General features: G+C 39.5%; 1 protein-coding gene and 1 non-coding gene across 2 annotated transcripts; both read left to right on the top strand.

Annotated features, from left to right (window-relative positions):
- Nucleotides 1-326: 326 nt before the first annotated feature.
- Nucleotides 327-20658, top strand: LOC146642663 (voltage-dependent L-type calcium channel subunit beta-4-like). The gene is made up of 13 exons (XM_085398552.1): nucleotides 327-776; nucleotides 5762-5932; nucleotides 6089-6211; nucleotides 6311-6438; nucleotides 9297-9373; nucleotides 9851-9870; nucleotides 11738-11818; nucleotides 12765-12823; nucleotides 13047-13156; nucleotides 13263-13414; nucleotides 14321-14416; nucleotides 14729-14914; nucleotides 15969-20658. Exons 1-13 carry the CDS (start codon nucleotides 732-734, stop codon nucleotides 16230-16232), a joined length of 1512 nt encoding a protein of 503 aa, XP_085254678.1. The 5' UTR covers nucleotides 327-731; the 3' UTR covers nucleotides 16233-20658.
- LOC146642664 (U6 spliceosomal RNA) lies at nucleotides 7851-7956 on the top strand. Its single transcript, XR_014909806.1, has one exon. It is a non-coding gene; the product is annotated as a U6 spliceosomal RNA (small nuclear RNA).
- Nucleotides 20659-21112: the final 454 nt, after the last annotated feature.

The raw sequence follows: 21112 nt of genomic DNA, 5'->3' as shown, positions 1-21112 counted from the left end.
GTGGTGTAGATGTGTCACAACCACATTAATTCTCAAAAGAAAAATGAACTTCCATGAATTTAAATCCATGTTTCTAATAATTCTCCTGTTATTTTAGCTATTTAGCTGTTTTGTCTTTCTCTGGAGAATAAATAAGCAGAGTGAGAAAGAGAGGTAGCAAGGAAATGGAGGGTGCTGATCCCCCATCCCCCTCCCCCGATCCCTGCTACCTCCCCGCACTAACAAAAAAAAAAAAAAAAAAATCAAGGAGAGCGCTCATCCAAGATGAGTGGACAGCCAGTCAGCCAATCAGCTTCTTGCACATTGGCTCTGTCATCAGGCTTGGATATTGAGGAAGGATCCACTGCTCTGCTGCTGCCTCTGCTGCTCTCGCTGTTGTATATGTGTGTGTGTGTGCGAGGAAGCCTGATGAAATGAAATGCCAGGATTGGGCTACCTCCAGGGAGAGCCTCTCCATCCTATAACGTGAGCCAGCCAGCAGCACTCTGGGATCGGGGAGAAGCTGCATCCATCAAGCGACGGGCCTCCGGAGGACCAGGCGTGATCCAACGGGAGGGGAGATTTTTTTTTTTAATCATTCTTCTCTGCTGTGGAGAGAAGGGATTGTTGTCACCCCCCACATCCATCCTTTTTTTTAAATCTGGGGCCCCCTCCTTCCTCGTCCGCCTACACTCTTTTTGTTTTTTACCCCCTCGTTCTTCTAGAGGCGCTCACTGGAATATCAAACCTCCATGTATGACAATTTGTACCTGCATGGATTTGAAGACTCGGAGGCGGTGAGTGTTTGGATGGGTGTGTGTGTGAGTCTGCTTTTGTGCTCTCAGCTGTGTGTTTTTTGATGGAAGTAGCTCACTGCACACACACACATATATATACACACATATGAGGCCTTCGATGGGTAAGCCAACGGTACAGTGTAGCGTGATCGTGGGTTATGCTTGACTAGGAGGGGGTTGGGTGGGTGGGTGTTTGGCAGATGGCTTCTGATGTGTGACATTCACACTGTTGTGCGTGTTTTGCTTTATCTGCATGTGTAGTTGTGCATGTGATGGCAATCTGCCTATAAAGCTGTAAGATTGGACGTCAGGAAACCATCGGATCCAGAAGGAGCCATTTAGTGCTCATCACACTCATGAGGTGAACCAAGCCCAGATTCAAAGATTCAAAGATGCTAATCACTCGTTTCTCCACTCTGATAGATCCTCATTCCCACATTTGACTTTCTCAGAAATTGTCGAGCTGAGTGTTTTTTTTGTTTTGTTTTTTTAATCTGATCGTGCCACTGTGTGCTGTAAGGGCTCTGACGAGGCTTGGCGAAACATGCATCGTGATGTCATGAAGTGGATTCTGATGCTGATGAGTCACATGCTGAAGCTACTCCATTGGATAATAGCTCAAGTGCTACAGTGCACCCTCAAATCTTCCGCACAGATACATGAGATTGAGTTGAGCAGTGATGCAAAAATCACATCGGGGGGAAAAAGACGTTTTATATAAAATTGGTGGACTTGTGAAAACCAGATTATGAGACACATGGTCAAGATTAAAAACTGCAGAGACTTATGTGTTCTGACTTGTAATCTAACATTTAGACATTGCGCCCAATGAACTGCATCCTTATAATGCAACTCTGTCATTATTTGCTCCTTTCTTTCTGACTTGATACCCTGAAACTGAAGCTCAGGCCTCCTGTTCTAAATTAGCACTTCGCCTCCAAGTTAAAACTGAGATAACCCAAATTATATCATTATGACATCAGCAGGGTTATTTTCCCCCAGACCTGACAAAACTCCCTTTAGAGCCACAGATAACACCATGTAACAGTTCTCACAGGCTGAGGGTGAATAAACTGTACAGATGGACTATGTGTTTGATACAGCTGAAAAACAGCCAGCAGGAACATAGTGATGTGTTTGTTCCTCTGTAATCTTTTTGTTCTTGGAAGTCCTACAAAAACACACAGTTAGTCTGGGATGGGATGCTTACATTTCAAATGAGCAGCGTGCTGAAGTCAGGCCTTGCCACTGCTGGCTTGTAAAAAAAACAGCAACAAAACAAAACAGAAAGTGCTTAGCTGTGATGACTAAATTGATTGATCTTCTTGGGAGTAATGGTCTTCCTTAATTGAATCATCGTTAGTGGCTGATTGTTTAGATTAAAACAGCAGAAGGAAGCACTTGATCCAGTCGTGTTTGAGCAAAAAATGTTGCACTGAAGGAATTCCTACTGGGTGGCTGGATGAACTGCTGCAAGCCTGGCGTTTTTTTTGAGGCTGTAAGTGAAAGAAAAAATCCTGACAGGTTGCAAAAAAATGGACCATCGATATCCTGTATCAGATGTAAGGGATACGCAAGCAGGTGCCAAAATTTGTAAATTAAATGTACACGAATAGCATGCTAATAAGAAATTTCAGCATAACCGGTATAAAAATGTTCAAATATCATCCAACAAAGTGACAAAAGCTCCTTTTCTCTGTCAGCAAACTACCTAATTAAGTACTTGAAGAAGATGACGACTTCTTATGCGCTGGCGATTGACATGCTAACATTAGCTGCAGGTCCTTTGGCAAATTTGGCTTTTAACCTATCAAATATTCTCCACTTATCAGCTTTTAGAGATATCATTATTTTGTGTTTAACCAGGTGTTTCCGACAGGTTAGATGTATTGCCCTGACCAGCTTTGCATTTTGCACTACAAATGCTGCCGAGAGCATAGAGTCTGCATCGAGTTTTGTTACAACACCTGCTTTCAGCTTGGCACTGCCACCATTACCTTGCATTTGTTCTTCAACACATCTCAGGGGTCACGTCGCGTGGCCTCGCTCCGATTCTTCTTCTCTAACTCAGATCTGCTCTGTTGGTGTATAGGGGGGAAAAAAGTCAGGACAGTATAGTATTGCAGTAGTTGCACAGACACCACATATTGATATTTTAATAAATACATTAAAATGCACTGACAATACCATTAACCAGAGATCTCTTATCCACCATTGTCCTGAGATAACATTAGCCAAGCAAACTGAAATTAGATTGGTTCAACTGAAAAAAAACCCATCCAACAGTGGACACATTTAGCTGAACAAAGCTACCTTCTAATTTGGAGCAAGCCAACGGCTCAGTCACACGAGTAAAAACATGACAGCAACTGCTTTACATCTAAAATAATAACAGATGGCTGTCTGATTGTATTGAATTTTGTTTTACATATAGTAGAAGGAGGGTAGAAGAGGACTTTACTGCTGGTTACCAGCTGGTTGTATCCTGGTTGTATATCTTAAATGTCAATTTCTGTATATGTAGATAGCAACAAATATGTAATAAAAAAAAAGGTTTATGACAGTGAATTGCTGCATTATCAGAAACAGATTACATGTAATCGCCAGCTTGACCCCAATCAATTGCAGACCGTCTGTCTTATTAACCGAGGTTTTCGTCACAGTGTTGTTATGTTTGGCATTTGGCATTTTTTTTGACCCAAAACAACAAAAGAAAATCTGAAGTGAGATAACTTTATCTTATTAGACAAAACAAGTATTAACATAGTTTAACTTTAAGGAAATAATTTGGAGCTGGTATTGGAGTAACATCGTATCGTGGGGTGCTTGGGGATTCCCACTTTTAGTGCTGTGGTTACTTGGTAGTTTTGACCCAACCCTGCTGATTAGAGGTCTTCAGTTTGCACAGTGTGTTTGGTCTGTAAAACAAGTCATGGGCAGATACTTGCATATGTTTGTCTTATAAAAGCAAACAAGGTATTACTGTTTTAACTGCACCAAGTAAGCGAGCAGAATAGACAGTCATGTTTGTTAAAAATAATTAACAATTTTTTAAAAACAGTTTTAGCAAGCTTTTTTTTGTGGTCACATGACGTTTTCATTGAAAACCTTACAGCAAGGCCTGCACACTAATTTAAAAGCAAAAGGAAACTAATGCAAAAATTTTCCCCCAGTGGTCACTCTGTTTAGTGTTTTTTCATTGTTACTCATTAGTTTATATTTCATTGTCTTATTTTGATATTCTTTGGTTTTAATAGTCCATAGTAGCTTTATTTTTTCTGTAGGGAAAGGTGTTCTACCAGAAAAACCAAAATGTTGCCATGTGCATAAATGTCTGTGGTTATGTTTGAAGTATTTTCTGTAGCTATGTAGACTGTAGTTTGACTAATACAGTTTCATGATTGTATGGGATGATTGTTTCAGATGAGTAAAATACAACTAGAAGACATCTCTCACTCTCTGAGAACAGAGAATCATCTTCATCAATTAAATGTATGAAGACATGCAAACTGCTGACAGCACAAGAATAGAAATCCACTTTGTCTGAGATGCTCCTGCAGCCTACTCTTTTTTTTTAATTTTATATAAATATATATATATCGTTGATTTTACCTGTTCTGCATTCAGTGTGCCAAGCCACCACTCAGTATTTGGCACTGTGATTGTAAGCTGATGCGCATTGAATTCCAAAACTTCAGCAAGTGATCCCATAAACAATTTATCTTTATGGTGCTTAGCAGCTCAGATGCTTTCAGATAAAGCTAAAGCACATCCTTGTTTTGAAACGTGTCCTCTATCACCATGTGACTGAATGAACCTCAGAGCCTTTGTGCTTTTTTTTTTTGTCTTTTCAGAGAGAAAATTCAGGTCATTTGGGTGCATCTGTCCACACTGTTCTAACTTTTTCTTTAAAGTCCTTGATATTGGGACAGTGTTTCGCTGTGCAGAGATGTTTTTTTTATGTTAGAGGCCTTGAGTGTAGTTTTCATTTTCTTTAATAACCCTATCAGGAACAGAGTGCTAATATTAGTTTGGATTAGCCATAACTTGATAACAAATTTAAAGCACTATTTAAAGCTATTTCCTGTTCTTGTTGGGCAGCAACTCTTGCTCTAGAATAATTTTGCCATGCTTAAAGACAACATACTCCCAACATACACCCATCAGGCATAACTTTATGACCGCCTGCCTAATATTGTGTTAGTCTCCTTTTTGCCAACAAAACAGGTGTGCTGTGGTATCTGACACCAAGATGTTAGCAACAGATCCTTTAAGTTCTGTAAGTTGGTTCCTTCTTCCCATAGTGCATCCTGGTGCCAGATATTCCCCAGGTAAGCGACTTGGTCCTCCACATGATGTAAAAGAAAATGTGACTCACTAGACCAGTCTACCTTCTTCCAGTGCTCCATGGTCCAGGTCTGATACAGGCGTGCCCATTGTTGGTACTTTGAGCAGTGGACAGGAGTCAGCATGGGCATCCTGACTGGTCTACAGCTATGCAGCTCCATATGCAACAAACTGCGATGCAGGGTGTATTCTGACACCTTTCTGTCAGAACCAGCATTACATTTTTTCGCAGTTTGATTTACAGCAACTTGTCTGCCTGATCACATGGGCCAGCCCTCTGTACCCAATCATCAGTGACTCTTGGTCACCACTGTTCCTTCCTTGGTCCATTTTTGATAGATACTGACCACTGCAGACTGGGAACACCCCACAAAAGCTGGAGTTTTGAAGATGCTCCTACTCAGTTGTTTAGCCATCACAATTTGTCCCTTGTCAAATTTGCTCATATCCTCATGCTTGAATATTTTTTTCTGACTCAAACTCATCAACTTTGAGAACAAAATGTTCACTTGCTCCCTGATATATCCCACTAACAGGTGACCTATCAGTGGCCATAATGTTATGCCTGATTGGTGCACTTATCAAAAGATGTATCCAGTCTGTATAGTTTCAGTCATCTCTGTGATTTCTTTTCGTAGGGATCAGCTGATTCATACACTAGCAGACCATCAGACTCAGATGTCTCTCTCGAGGAGGAGCGGGAGGTGCAGGCTCAGGTCCAGAGCCAGAGCCCAAGCCAGAGTCAAGGACCGGGACAGAGCCGACAGGAGAGGGAACAGCAGGCTGCCGTTCAACTGGAAAGAGCCAAGGTAGACAGGCTGTGACAATGTTCATGCTAGTTTATCTTTATTATGGATTTTTTCCCAGATCAATAAAAAGTCTTCAAGTCCGTTAGAGTAAGAAGTTTTTAATCATTTTAAATATACTTTTCTGATCCTCACTGAGCTTGTGTTTCCGTCCTTCAGAGTAAACCTGTGGCATTTGCTGTAAGGACCAACGTCAGCTATTGTGGCGCACTGGATGAAGATGTTCCAGTGCCAGCCACAGCCATCTCCTTTGACGCCAAGGACTTCCTGCACATAAAAGAGGTTAATGAGTACTTTGTATTAAAACATCATAACTACGGCATATATGTGATGATACAAAATTCAATTTGATCTGATCCCTTTTCATGTTTGCATCTTCAGAAGTTCAACAATGACTGGTGGATCGGTCGGTTAGTGAAAGAGGGTTGCGAGATCGGCTTCATTCCCAGCCCTCTGAAGCTGGAAAACATTCGACTCCAGCAGGAGCAAAAGAGAGGACGAGTCCAAGGGTAAGTAGCACAAAACCACAGTCGTCGTCTCATTGTTTTTCTCACGTAAATCAAACCTTACTTGATCACACAAACGTTAACGTAAGCACAAAAACCTGGCGTCTAATGCGTTGAGTAACAATAAGACAAGGATCATTTAAAGTCAACTTTGCACCAAAATTGTGGCATTTTGATCGTAAGAAGCAAACATTATTCAGATAAACCAGAATTTTGTAGATTTTGTAGCTTCCACTGAGCGCACTACTTCTACGTGTTCTACTTGCCACATTTTTTTAAAGCAAAGTATTTAAAATCTCATGAATCTAGCTAGATGACATATTATTTAAATGCATATATTGCTAGGAATGAGAATGAGGTAGCATGGAAATAGATGTCGTCAGTAATTTTAGATCACCTTTGGACAAATCATGGTTATAAACAGGTAGAATTGCCCAAACAAACACACAAAAAAGACAAATTAAGCTGAGAGTTTTACAGTACAGTACATTTTGGTAATAATTTAATTAACCTTTCCTGTGTGAGGTTTCGTTGTTTTTCTTTGCTTGACAGTGAACTTGCTATCTTTGTGTTTAGGATTGTGTTAATGGGACACAACAAGACATTTAAGCAATTCAACTTTTATATGGAACTACTGTGGACATGTTTTCAATTTTATCAACATAACTTTTGTTCAGCTAATGAGATAATCAAATTGCTCAAGAAAATCCTGTAATTAGTTGGGGGAGTAGGAAGGGAAGGGGTGCCGTGGGAATTTTGACTTGTCTTAGCGATGGAAATGGCGATTGATTGCGATCCAAAATGCCAGTTTATATTAACAACCTGAATTGATTCCTTTATCAGCTTCACACCTTTGAATATTTTGATGCAATACTCTTGACACAGCCCCTGAGACTGCTGTTTAACCAATACAGAAGTTAAAATAAATTCATCCTATATAAAAGCATGCAACTTCTCCATAAAAGCCTTGTCATCTGTTTGACTGTGTTGGTGTCTCACTGTGTGTTTTTTTTATTTTTTATTTTTTTATTTACTCCTTAAAGTTTCCTTTGACTCTTTCGTGACTCATGCCCATTTACTCCGTCCTCTCCACTCGTGTCGACTGTACCAGTCCAGCGGTTTCAATAGCTGTAATTAGCACACCTATCAGCCTTCGAGTTTCCTTGTGTGTGTGTATAATGTGTCTTGAATGTTCTGTCATCCAGAGTTTGTACAATAACTCACAGGCAGTTCCCCGAGCCTTGCTGCTGAGTTTAATACTAATCCTACTTGACTGGAATGCTGAAGCTTCACTTAACAGCGTGGCTTCTGTGGCTTTTTGTCATCGAACCTCACAGACAGGGAGAGACATTCGAACCCCCGTTAAACAGGACTACTCTGTGTAACTGAAAATTAGGACCACTATGTTAGAGATTGCTTGCTTCGGCAAGCGCGTACGCTAAATTGGATACGATACAGAGAAGATTAGCATGGCCCCTGCGCAAGGATGACACGCAAATTCGTCAGTAGCAATACTTAGGCAGGCTGGGGCATTTACATAATGATCACTTGGTACAAAAGGAAACACACTGTGCCAGGAAAATATCCCCCAATCCATTACACAACCACAACGCCAAGTTCTAACCAAATGCCAAACCAGAAATCATCAGAGCAGGCAACATTTTTCGAATCTTCTATTGTCCAATTTTGATGAATCGTAGTTTCCTATTCTTACCTGACAGGAGTAGTGTCTGGTATGGTCTTTGGGTGCTATAGTCCTCCTGCTTCAAATTTTGCCATGTTGTCCATTCAGAGATGCTCTTCTGCAGACCTTGGTTGTAATGAGTGGTTGTTTAAGTTACTGTTGTTCCTTATCATTTCTGAGCAGTCTAGCCATTCTCCCCTGACCTCTGGCATTTTCACCAAGAAAGAAGATGCTTACTGGCCCTTTGAACATGAACAGTCACATTTAAAATCACACACAATAAAGAGTCTTTGAAAAGGTGTACCTAATAAAGTGTCTGCTGAGTGTATAATAGCTGAATAACAATGGGCCTCATACTCTTTTAAAAATGGACATCTGTAACAAAAAGCCATCTAAGGTGAATTCCCAAGTTTCATGAAAATTATTTTAGTTCTAAAAGAAGATGCAACTTTCACTCAGTTTCTGTTCAAATTATTCACTGTATATTTAAAAAAAGAAAGAAAGTAACTTGAAAAAATTCTTGAATTAATAATTGTTAATGCTGTGATTAGTTTTGCCATACTTAAGATGATGTAAATATTTGAGGAAGATGTGAAGTTTTATGGGGAAAAATTCAGCAGTGGACTTAAGTGATGACAGAAGGGGGAAATTCCAACTTGGGCAACAAGCAGACACGAGAGGAGACTCAGGAGAAGTAGGTAAAAAGATATGCGAACTAAATGCACACCAGGGAGAAGGGCAACAAGAGATGAACTCAATCAGAGAGTAATAAGGGCAGGAAAAGAACAAAAGCAGGAAGTATAAACGCAGTCACATAAATTTCAAAATAAAACTGGAATTAACTATGCTAAACACAAAGAGTAAAGCCAAACAGACAATCAGGAAGACACAGGAAGGAACACAAAGAGAAAATGAAAATACTTACAGTAGAAACTATTAGAAAAATTAAAAAATATGGGAAACTGCAGAGACTTGTGTTACGGTGTTCTGATGTTTAAGGTGGTTTAGCTGACCAATATTAAATTAATTAAATGTTCATTATTATTAGTTTTAGTTTTTATTTCAGTCTTAGCATACTATAGATTTTTTTTTTTTTTTTTTTTTTAGGTTTCAGTCCTTTTCTGAATTAATACTGTGGGTTTTTTTCTGTCTTTCTTTTTCCCATTGTCTTTTCCAGTAAGTCTGGAGGGAACTCTTCTTCCAGTGTGGAGGATGAGGTTTCTGCCTCTATCCGACCACTCATATCCTCAGCAGGTGAGAACATCGGACAGGGGGAGAGGGCTTTTAATAGCCAGCTGCCAGCTTAGAGCCAAGCTTCTCGGCCACAACAACATAGAGAAAATAAGACTCTAAAACCTTCCCATGTCTCTGCGTAGAGCATAAGTTCAGAGTTGTTGGTACATTTTCCCATGATCCTCCTCTTCCTCCAGTTGAGGACTGCAGGCGCTCTGAGACTGGGGCTTACCACAGTGTGAACCCAACGACAAGACTATGACCCCCCCTCTGAACTGCACTCATGTGACTTTGTGAATATAACCTTAGGACAATAGAACTGCTTTTTTTTTCTATTTTTCATATTATAGTTATCCTTGGTAGGTTTCATTTGTTATGGCTTATAATGGAAAGTTGCATATGTGAAGCATGTTGGAGTGTTTCTGAAATATTCTGGTGACTCCTCCTGTGGCAGCAGCTACTGACATCACTGTCGCTGTCTTCTCTTTCCTCCTACAGGAAAGCAGAAACAGAAAGTGGTAAGTTGGTGACGGTAAAACACACTCATATACTATTCACTCAATTCTTGTTGTTGTGACAGGAACGGGTAGCATTTAGAGGAAGTTACAGTAACAGCGTACAATACTTCAGATCTACTGAAATATCCAACAACAAGTTATAATGATTCCTGTGACGCCATAATGCCATCACTGCGCAACATAATACATTATGATAGGTACTTTACAATAAAAAAAAACTGTCTCTGCTGTGTGGATTAATATATAAATTTTTTATAGCACTTTTTTGGGCGTGGTCGATTTGTGGCTCTAGGTCCGATAGTGTATGCATTTTTCTAGGACCCTCCAGGGGTTAAATATGAAGCCACATGTGGTTACCTAGTCTTACTGTTGCATAAAGGAGAGGAAAATGGGGGAAAATGGTTGACCTGGCTATACTAACCCCCCCCCCCCCCCCCCAAAAAAAAAGCCAGTAACATCTTATGTCTAAGTTTATTATATTCACATTTTTCAGTTTGTAAGGGAATATGACATAGATCAGTACATATATAACAAGCATGAGAATTTATGCATCAGGCCATTTTTGCAGAAATATGTTGACTGAGTGCCAAAAAACCCAATCAAACCAAAGGCCAAGGAGTTCAAAACCAAGTAATCTAATCTAATCTAATTGAATCTAATCTAATTGAATCTAATCTAATCTAATCTAATCTAATCTAATCTAATCTTGTAAATTATATAAAAGTTGGGATCCAAAAAAACTTACCTGAAACATTTCTCATTATGAACATTGTTTACTGTCAGCTGATATACTTAGAGAGAGACAGTGCAATAGATCATTATAAATTGAATTAATATCTGAATTTTGTAGGCAAGTGCATATGCTATTTGGAAATTCAACCACCCCTGAATGCTTAATGTGAATCAGTCTCAGCCATTTACATAATTTTAAGTTGTGCAGTTGAAAGACCTTGGTTTGATTCCAGAGAAAGTTAAGCAGTGATGTTAAAAGACTATGCCATGTCACCAAAAGTATTATTAATATTTACTTTGTCCTAAACTTCAATGTTTTTATTCACCACAAAATATACCCCGATCTGATATTGTTATTACCTTGTAATACACAGTTTTTGTTTAATAAAATGCGGCTTTTAACTGTGTGAACTATCTACACATGAAATGTGTTGGCTTACATAACTAAATGATACCAAGTGTTTGCTGTTTTGAGTTGTACTGTGTCGTGGTGGTACCTTTATTGTGAAATTGGGTTCAACTGTAGTATTGTGAGTGTTTGGGCAAAATCTGTGTACAGTGGTCGTTTATGTAGCAAATGATAAACACCGGTGCATTAACCACATTTTGTAAGCTAACATGTTAAATTAACGTTTATTTGAGATAATGTGTTAGATTTTTTTTGTAAAGTTGGGACAATCTAAAAGTATTCTTAATATTCTTATTTTTTTTTCTTTTTGCTTCAATTGTGACAAATTAACTTACCATTTGCTACATGCCCTGACATGGCAGTAAACCAGCTTCCCATTTACTACGTGTGGTTGTGTGTTGAGCTGACTCTGCAGTCCAGAAACCCGTTTCTAGGCAGACGTTTTGCCTCGTCACTGTAATGAAAGCATAGGTATAATAATGACTGCTTAGCTTTATTTAGTGTTGCAGTGACTCATGATAGTGAACCAGCATCAGCAAAAGCAGGTCCTGCCCTTAATGCAGCCATCATTATCACACCTGTGCTTCTCCTGCTGTGGCGGAGCCACGGCGTCTGCTATGAAAAAGGTTTATCGCAGCTGTCTGCTTTGCTTTTTCGTCAGTCTGTTGTCTCTTGTGGTTTTATTTTTGTCAGCCTGAGTGTACCGCTGCTTCTTTGTGTTAACAGACGGAGCACATCCCCCCGTATGATGTGGTTCCCTCCATGAGGCCTGTAGTTCTGGTGGGACCCTCACTCAAGGGCTACGAGGTAAGCTGCCTGCCTCTACAGCCGAATGAACAATCGGACGTTCTCACATTAAAAACAAACAAACATGAATAATCTCAATTTAATTACAAATAGGACAAGAAATGAGATGACTCCTGTACATTTTTCACTGAGTCCCCCAAAATAGCCTTCTGTTGGCACTGTTAATTATGAACGTGTCATCGCCCACGTAACATCCAGATTGCAGCCAGACTAGCAAGGAGACGAAGAGTTCAGATAAGAATATGTTGAGTAATTGGCAGATTTTTTCTTGTTGCTTCCAATACTGCTGATAATCGTGGCTTGTAGAAAAGCAGAATACTAGAACTGCTTTGAGGTACATGCAGTGCCAGGTATGGGACTGCGAATACTCCTCAATGATCACCAGCTTGTAGCTAGCTGTGTCCGTTTAGTGCTGGGAAGTCTAGACTGTTCTCAACTGTGAGCTGTGAGAGCCAATCAAAACCTTTCAAAGTAAAACCTAAAAGCTAGGAGTGTCTGAATGCTGACTTGTGGAAAGGTTGTTATTCAACAATGGTTTTTATGTTCTAAAGTATATTTGTACAGACAAATTATGTTCAGTTATTACAGTGGTGCAGGGTGCATGCCTTTTACCATGTTTCCTGTTTTAAAATACCAATTATAACAACAAATATCATAGGTAAATGAAAAGAAAAAACTTTATACATAAACAACAGTACATTTCATTGATTTATGCTGCATTTGGTCACATGGTAACTATCTAAGCTGATGATGTCATTTCCATATTGCTCGCTCAGATGGGGCATCCGACATCATTATGTTTTTTTAGCAGCAGTAAAGTGCCATCTGTCTTGTTGTCCTGAATTTGCCTGATGGATGGTGGCTTATTCATACTGAGGATCACAAAGCACACAAAGCCATATTCCGAGATTAAGTCCCTGACCAATTTTTCATTTTTGCTTCGCAGGTAACAGACATGATGCAGAAAGCACTATTTGACTTCCTCAAGCACAGATTTGATGGCAGGTAAAGACAAATTAAATGCACACTTCTTAGGAAGAACTATAGAACTATTTTAATTCTAACATAGTCTTTATTCACTCCCAATAAATGGTAAGTAAAATATAAAGTTACTTGCAAGAAGAAAAAAATATGGAGAGTAATTCTTATTGGTCCTTTTTCTTCTCTGTGCAGTCTTCAAAATCGAGTCAGTGCCCTGGTTAAAAAAATTATGTCTTCTTTATTACAGGATAACTATCACACGAGTCACAGCAGATATATCGCTGGCCAAAAGGTCTGTTCTTAACAACCCCAGTAAGAGGGCCATCATAGAAAGATCCAACACTCGCTCCAGTTTAGGTGAGCTTCACGTATATGTTGACTGAGCTATAGTCTGAAACTGTGAAGTTTAATTGTAAGTAGTGAGAATCATGCAAATGTCTAATGTCTGTCTTTGTCCCCTTAGCTGAGGTGCAAAGTGAGATTGAAAGGATCTTCGAGTTGGCCCGCTCCCTGCAGCTGGTGGTTCTGGATGCCGACACCATCAACCACCCTGCCCAGCTTCTCAAGACCTCCCTGGCCCCCATCATCGTCCATGTTAAAGTCTCCTCACCAAAGGTACTCGGCTCATAGGCAGACCTTCAAAGAGGGAGATTTTTGTCGCACTAAGAAACATTTTTACTCTCTCTGATGGGTTTATTATCAATCAGGCCATGGGTTACAAGGTTATCAAGTCAAAGCTGGATAAAACAGGAAATTAAGCATATGTGATCTTCACAGTGACTGTCCAACAGAGTCATTCAGTTGGAGACAAACATCGAGAACAAAGGTAATGGTCTCTCTGTTAGACTCATGTTGTTTATCCACGGGTGTTACAGCTCATCACAAGCACAGTGTTACCTCAAAACTAGCATGAAGTCCTGTACTTTTAAAGCCTCTGATGAACACACGTGTGTGTGTTGGGGGGATATAAATCTGCACTTTGGCACTTTTGCATGGGAGAGTATGTCTTCTTCACCTCATCCCTCAGCACTGGGACTACAACAGTAACCACTTTGATCAACTGTCTGTCTTTAGGATTAAGTTTAATCAGACTGAGAATCTGCTGTTTACTGTTTGCACGTGTTTTACAAGACATCTTCCTAGCATGCTTTTCTACTGTTGACCAGTAAAACTGACCAGTGTACAGACAAACCAGGAAGAAGCAGCAATATTAGGCGTATAGCATCACTGCATTACTGAGGTCATGAGTCCTCCAACATGTTTGGACTGTTTATTTATTTCAACCAATAATTGTTACTTGTTTTCATCACATTTTGGTCATAAACGTTCTGGCTTAATGGTGATCATAAATAAATATTTTGAGGCAGTTTAACCCCATTGGATATAATATTTATTTGTAGATGTAAACATTATTAAAAATCCCAAATTCTCAGAAGAAGGTGCAGATGATATGAGCAGACAGTTCACCCAAAACTGAGATACTTTTGGTTTCTTTGTGTGCGTTTCTGCTCTTTCATCCAGGTTCTGCAGAGGCTAGTCAAGTCCAGAGGGAAGTCCCAGAGCAAACACCTGAACGTCCAGCTCGTGGCAGCAGACAAACTAGCCCAGTGTCCACCGGTAAGCCAACTTTCTCCTCCTGTGCTGGCTTGTGTGGCCCGTTGTTCTCATACTTTTACAGTTTCTGTATTTAAAAAGATGCCCATAAACTTTGTTTCTGCACTCCCAAACAAATGCATCTTAAGGTCAAACGAGAGTCAGGGAGATTTTTATGTCTTGGAGAGCAAAAACTGGAAGCACTTGTATTTATTGAAGCCGTTGATATGATGTTTATTATCATTAGTCCTTGTGCTAATGTACATTCATAGCTGAGCCTCACATACAGTGTAAGAGTGGACATAATGTATTTCACGTGTCCTCTGCTGCTAACAGGAAATGTTTGACATCATCCTGGATGAAAACCAGCTGGAGGACGCCTGTGAGCATCTCGCCGAGTATCTCGAGGCATACTGGAAAGCGACCCACACCTCGATGGCGACGCCCCTGAACCCCCTGCTGGGACGCAACCTGGGCCCCACCACACTCACACCCTACCCCACCAGCATCTCTGGACTGCAGGTACACATCCACCTGTACCAAAATGATTTTCTTTGACCTTGATGGGTGTGGTTCAGATAATAAAAGTAAAAAGAGTAAACCCAGCCTATTGCAAATCATTTTTATTCATTCTCCTCTTCATTCATGTTATTTCAAAAGAGTTATACCTTCCAAATTTGTAGCATTTGTTTTTTGAAATAAATTGTTGTCTAGTCACAACAGTTGGAGTTGTGGCATTTTGTTCTCTGGGAAATAACAGTTTGTCCATTAAATCTACACCAGAGTGTTGGCACTGTAGCATCCTGCGTAATCCAGCTGTTTTATTATCAGCTTAAAGAAAGATCCCTGATTTAATGTGTCAACAAAGAAACCATTGATGCTTCCCTCTGATAACCTTGCTGATATGGAGTGAGCTGTTCTTCGTGTGTCTTCAGTGAAGAACCATGAAATGTTAAATATTTTCAGTGGTGCCAGAGCCTAAATTTCTGTCACGCTCAAAAAAAAATACAGACGACTCTGCGTCAATGCAAAAGTCATGTACACATTTAATCCATGTATGTTGACTCAGTGTGGACAGTAAGGGACAAGGATAAGCATGTTTATCAAAACTTGCAAAAGTATTTTTACATTATACTTACTGTCATTGTCGCTGTGATCTTTCTTCTTCTCCCTGCGTCATCAGCAACTCAGCACAGTCCCACATATCAGAGAAAGTTAAACCTACACAAGTGTGTCGTTACATTAATACATTTGGTCAAACATTTTTGCTTTGCCATGTGTTTGCATGTTATTACTGTCATCTGTTTGCCTAACTGCACAAATCCGACAGTGCATGTTTGATTCGACCTAAATTCTATCTCTGGCTCCTCCTCTTTTTGAACAGATTTTCACGATGTCCATGCTAAGCAAGTCATAATCCTATTTGCTGCAGGCAGTGAAATCTACACCCACTGATAACTCCCCATTAGAAATTGAAAGCAAACACGTGTGTGCATTTGTGTGGATACTGTGTTATTAGGTCTCTTCCATTCCCTCCTGAGCCTTATCTATGTCCTTGGTATGTTCGTGTGATTAGCAGAGCCAAAGAATGCGACAGAGTAACCACACAGGAGACCACTCGACCCCAAATGAACGTCGCAACCTGATGACATCAGATGAAAACTACCACAACGAGCGGGCACATAAGGGACGCAACCGCATGTCCTCTGGCTCCCAGCATAGCCGAGAGCAGCAGGACGCCTACCAGGACTACCAGGATCCCTATCAGGATGCATACAAGCCACATCGCAATCGCAGTTCACCGGGCAGCTATAGCCATGACTCCCGGCACCGGCTCTGAAAACACTCCTCTCGCCACAGTGGCCCACGCGGCCCAAAATTCCACCCAAAATAAACGCTGCAATAGAGCCAAGATGGTCCCAAATTGTACCTTTTTTCCCCCTCCTTTCTTTTTGATCTACTTGGCTATTTTTCCTCTTTCAAAGTAAAAAAGAATCACATTCAGGTATTTTCGTTTTAATCAAGCTGTCAGGGCAAACCCCCATCAGTCAACAGTGTGAGTAGTGAGGAGGTTCAGGCCAACATTAACAAAACTTGTAAAATTTCTTTAAGTTTCTGGGACCTTTTTGGGATTTTACTAACATAATGCTCAGCAGATGTGCAACACAGTGCTTGTTGCCGGTGTCAGCAGTCTAATTATGGATAGTAGTCAGATGGTGATGATGTACTGTATGGGCTTCTGAGTGCCTGAAGCGTCACACCAGGTCAGATGGAAGCCCTCTGCACACAAACTGCTGAAAGGCTGCTGCCCCCTATCCTGGGCCATGTATAAATCCTCTCTTCATTTAGCTTATTGCATGCTTGTAGTTGATCAACCTCCGCATCCACTTCACTGATATTTTACTCTGGATTCTCCCATGATGAGGTGTAGATATGGAGGTCCAATTTTCACCTCGTTGTGGATAGGCGCTCGGTGGTGGGTTTGTGGGTTGGTTATGCAGATGATATCTGGCTGCTAGTTTTGAAAACTGGTGCTTCACATTCCCAAACTATTTTGCTATTTGAAAGTCACTTTGAGCAAGGCCAGCTTTTGTGTAGCATAGCTTCAGGATTTTATTTGGGTGAAGACCCTGACCGTCATAAGCAGAACAGACTCTGATGGTGCTGGGGATCAGACCTCTGTTACACTGTAGAGGAAGGCAATACTGCTGCTGTTCTAAACAGCTAGCACTTAGAGAGTTAGACAAGGCAATAGCCGAGACTGTGTGATATTGTAGTGGATTACAATAGCAAAATTCTACTTGAGATGCAGTTGATACTGTTGAAATATGGACTGGCATTAAAACCAATGCAGGAGGAGCCTCTTTAGCTGGCTGGGATGTTCTTTCTTGACATTTTTGCCCCTGCCAGCGTCTTGTTTTTCTTCTGTTTGTTTGCTTGTTTGATGTGAAGTTCCATCTGCTGCTGAAGCTACAAATTATTTTGCATTTGTTAGCAGTAAAATCACAGTTACGTAGAGGTAAAACACACATATGGATGTCGGTTAGCATTAAGTCAAGTCACTGGTTAAACTCTGTCAAAGTTCCTTTTGTTGGCTTTAAGGGGTTGAAATGATATAAATGTTACACGGCAGGATTGGTTGCACCATGTTCGTTCCCTGTGTAGCTGGCATGTTTTCCTGACTGCAGAGCATGTTCCCTCCAAAGGTAAAAAAAAAAAGCCCACTGTAATCAAGTTGGTGTTTGTACAAGTATGAGGCACGTTTCTCCAAAAATAGAAAAAAAAGAAAAGAAAATGTCCCAAACTGCAGACGAATGATATCTCTGGATCCTTGAGGGTAATCGCTCATTCAGTACACTGAAACGACACAAGCAAATATTTTGATAATTTAGAAAATGTTAAAGTGGCCTGCATGGTATAAAAGTGAAGCCATCTCACTGATAAGTTTCTGTTAGACCAGAAATATGTTATATATTAGAAAGTGCACTGAAACAACTGACACAGGCTGAACCCTCACAAAAAAAGGGCAGTTTGCCCACATGGTGCTTTGTATGGAGCATGAGAGCTGCTGTGTTTGCTAATGATGATCTTAAGTTTTGTTAACAGAATTTGCTGTACATATCCCATTCTTTTAAGAGATAGTATTATCTTGTGATTCTGACTTAATCATCTTACTATTTCGATATAATAAATGGTACCATTGGACCAACTTTAAGGTTTTCTATTAAAACAAAGTACTTTAAAAGGTATATTAGGTAACATTCAAGTGTCCTATTATAGTTTATGCAAATAAGAGAAAGTCATGAGGATAAAGTAAGGAATCACGTTGCGTGTTATCAGAAGATAATAAGATGAGTAAGTCGTCATGTTGACTAGAAAAACTGCTGGAACATTCTTTATTATCTTGGAAATTTGTGCTTCTTTCGATAAAAACTATTGTAAATTTGACAGTTTTTTGGCTTCCATATTTCTCCAGGACCAAAAACACAAAGAACAACCTAAATGCCTGTTTTTGCAGTGTACCTCACAACTTCCTGTATGTGATATGATACATACAGGAAGTGAGTGACACGGCTACATCACAAGGATTCAAATGTTTTCTTTCACTGTATGGAGGACCAAACGTGCCATGTAATTAAATACTAAATTTAAACCATGTTTACTGAGAAATGAATTAAAGCATTAAATATAAAGTATTTATTCCCCCAAGAAAATCAATCAATCAATCAATAACACTGAAAAACTGAGTAATAACAATCTACTGTAATAACACAGTACAGTTACTTTTAACTAGTTTGCTTTAAAAATCTATTTATTTTTTTAATAAGCTTAGTTTGGTCCCAATCATGGCAAAATCTGAGCTTGGCACACCTGGAGAAATGTGATTTTTAGGAAAATTACCATATGTACAGTAAGAATTAGAATGTGTGTCAAAAGAGTTTTCTTTGGCATGTTAAACAAATACATCTATTCTAAATGTTAGTTCCCTTATGACAAAAACGATGTACAGTACTGACTGCTGCAGCACCAAATTAGATTGGTGCCTTATAAATAGCAAATTACTATTATTGTTTTGTCCGAGATCTATACAGAGTGTTCTCATAAACGTTTAATAGGAAGTGGGAGCTGTTTTTAGGCTGATTTTTATTATATTTTTGTTAGTTAACCATGTTCAATTACGAATAAGTACAATTTGTTCACAAGATTTTTCAAATTTGATTCTGGTATGGTGTTCTTATAAATGACATCAGATGGTGATGTAGCTACAGCACAAATAAGGATAAGCATGCTGCAGCCACTAGGTGGCAGCATGAGCAGGCCTAATAAAGTCTGTGTTGAAGCTGTAAAAGAAAATTAGCACTGAAAATCTTTGGTTGCTTGTGAGGTGCAGAGTTGTCCAACATAGGACATTAGCTTTACTAAATCTTGATGATATGCACTTCAGCCGGTCAGGAGGAACTTCTTCAAACTGTAGCATCTTTATTCTTTATTTGAATATTCAAAATCTAGACATGAACCACGACCGATATTTAACAGTCCCCAACAGTTCTACAGCCTGAAACAGTTTTGAGCTGTTGGGAGGCTTGATTAGATCATTTGGGTTTTTTTTTTTTTTTAGAAAAGGAGGCTGACGTGACATAATTTGACTTTCCCTGATTTTAAGCAGCTCTTATATATTGATTTAAATGTAAAAGAAGGTGCAGTGGATCACTTTGCATAGATCTGGATAAAAGTGCAGAAATAAATAATTTATGAAACAAATTGAATAGCACAAATGAGTAAGCAAAAACTACAGTGGTTATTGAGCAGCTGTTCCTACAATGTGAATCTGGGATAAAGGCACAGATTGTTTGTTTGCCTTGGTTTCCTGGTTATTTCCATGTTATCTAAATGGGAAAAGAGTGCATAAAACTACTGTTTACAAGCAGCTTATCTGTCTCATTGTGCCCCATAGCATAAAATCCATTGGTTGATTGAATAGCGAGACATTTACCATTCAAAATCAAACCAACCAATGCTGAGCTGGGCTGCTTGAGACAATCAGAAGGGATTTCCTGACCAGCGTCCCACCATTGCTCTCTTTATGAAGAGAAATGTAAGAATGAAATAATGCCACTTTCACTCACAGACCTCCAGACCTGCTTTTATTTGTTCCTTCTGACTTTATGTGTCAGCAAAAGTTTCTCTGCAAGCAAAATTCATCTTTGATTGATTTTTTTTTCTCTGACTAAATCTCCAGGTGACCACAAAACACAGGACGTGTAGAGAAGATTTTCTTTGGTATAATATAAAACACAAAAAAGAGCGAGAAAGTAAAAGAATAAACATTTATTCCAGTAGAAAAATAATACATGAATATTTGCTGTCAATTATTTTTATAAGAGATAAATGTACATAATGTCTTTGAGATGCGATTTGCTGTATACATGTGCTGAAATAAGACGAAGTCAACCCGTGTGGGACAACAGCAAGGTCCAGTATACAAAGTTTCAGTAATGTGCAATACAAGACGGCATGCTGTTTTAAAATGAGGAACTTCATGTACTGTACTATGCAACCGCAAACTGTGTACATCGCTTCATGCTGTGGCTTCTCCAAACACCCTTTTCCAAGCAGCTTCATCTGGACTTTTAGCGGATTTTTGTGTTTCTCTCTGTTTTTTTTTCTGTGGAAGAAGAAAATCTAAGCGGCTAATGCGGTATTGCATGCATAATAAACCACTCTAATTTATAAAAAGGAGTTCAAGAAAAATACATGGAACTGGAGGTGACTGTGTTTCAGCCAGAGCTTCAAGTGACTTAAAAATATTTCTTTTTCAAAATAAAAGAGTCGTTCTAAAGTCGTGTGCTTTAAATTCTTTAAGCAACGTTTCACACAAAAGATAAAAAAAAAACCCCAAACATTATTTGTCATCCTGTTAGAAGTAGCAATCAGAAAATGAGTACACTGTACACTCCCTAATTTCCTTCGGGATTAATAAAGTATTCTGATTCTGATTCTGTAGTGCTGAAGGGATGGATGTGGTCAGCAACAGTACCCTGGTAGGTTGCAGCATTCAAATGAAGCTCAGTTGGTATCAAGGAGCCCAAAGTGTTGAAATTGTTTCACACCATTATACCAACAACAGTATGATACATTTTAGTCCATAGGTGTCAAACTCTGGCCCGCGGGCCATACCAAATTACTATTAGAGCTGGCCTACTGGTATTATACAGCTAA

The sequence above is a fragment of the Rhamphochromis longiceps genome, linkage group LG23, assembly GCF_057381845.1.
Source record: "Rhamphochromis longiceps isolate RC_006_pf linkage group LG23, R_longiceps_female_GT1.1, whole genome shotgun sequence".
NCBI lineage: Eukaryota > Metazoa > Chordata > Actinopteri > Cichliformes > Cichlidae > Rhamphochromis > Rhamphochromis longiceps.
This window is presented reverse-complemented; position numbering and strand designations above follow the sequence as displayed.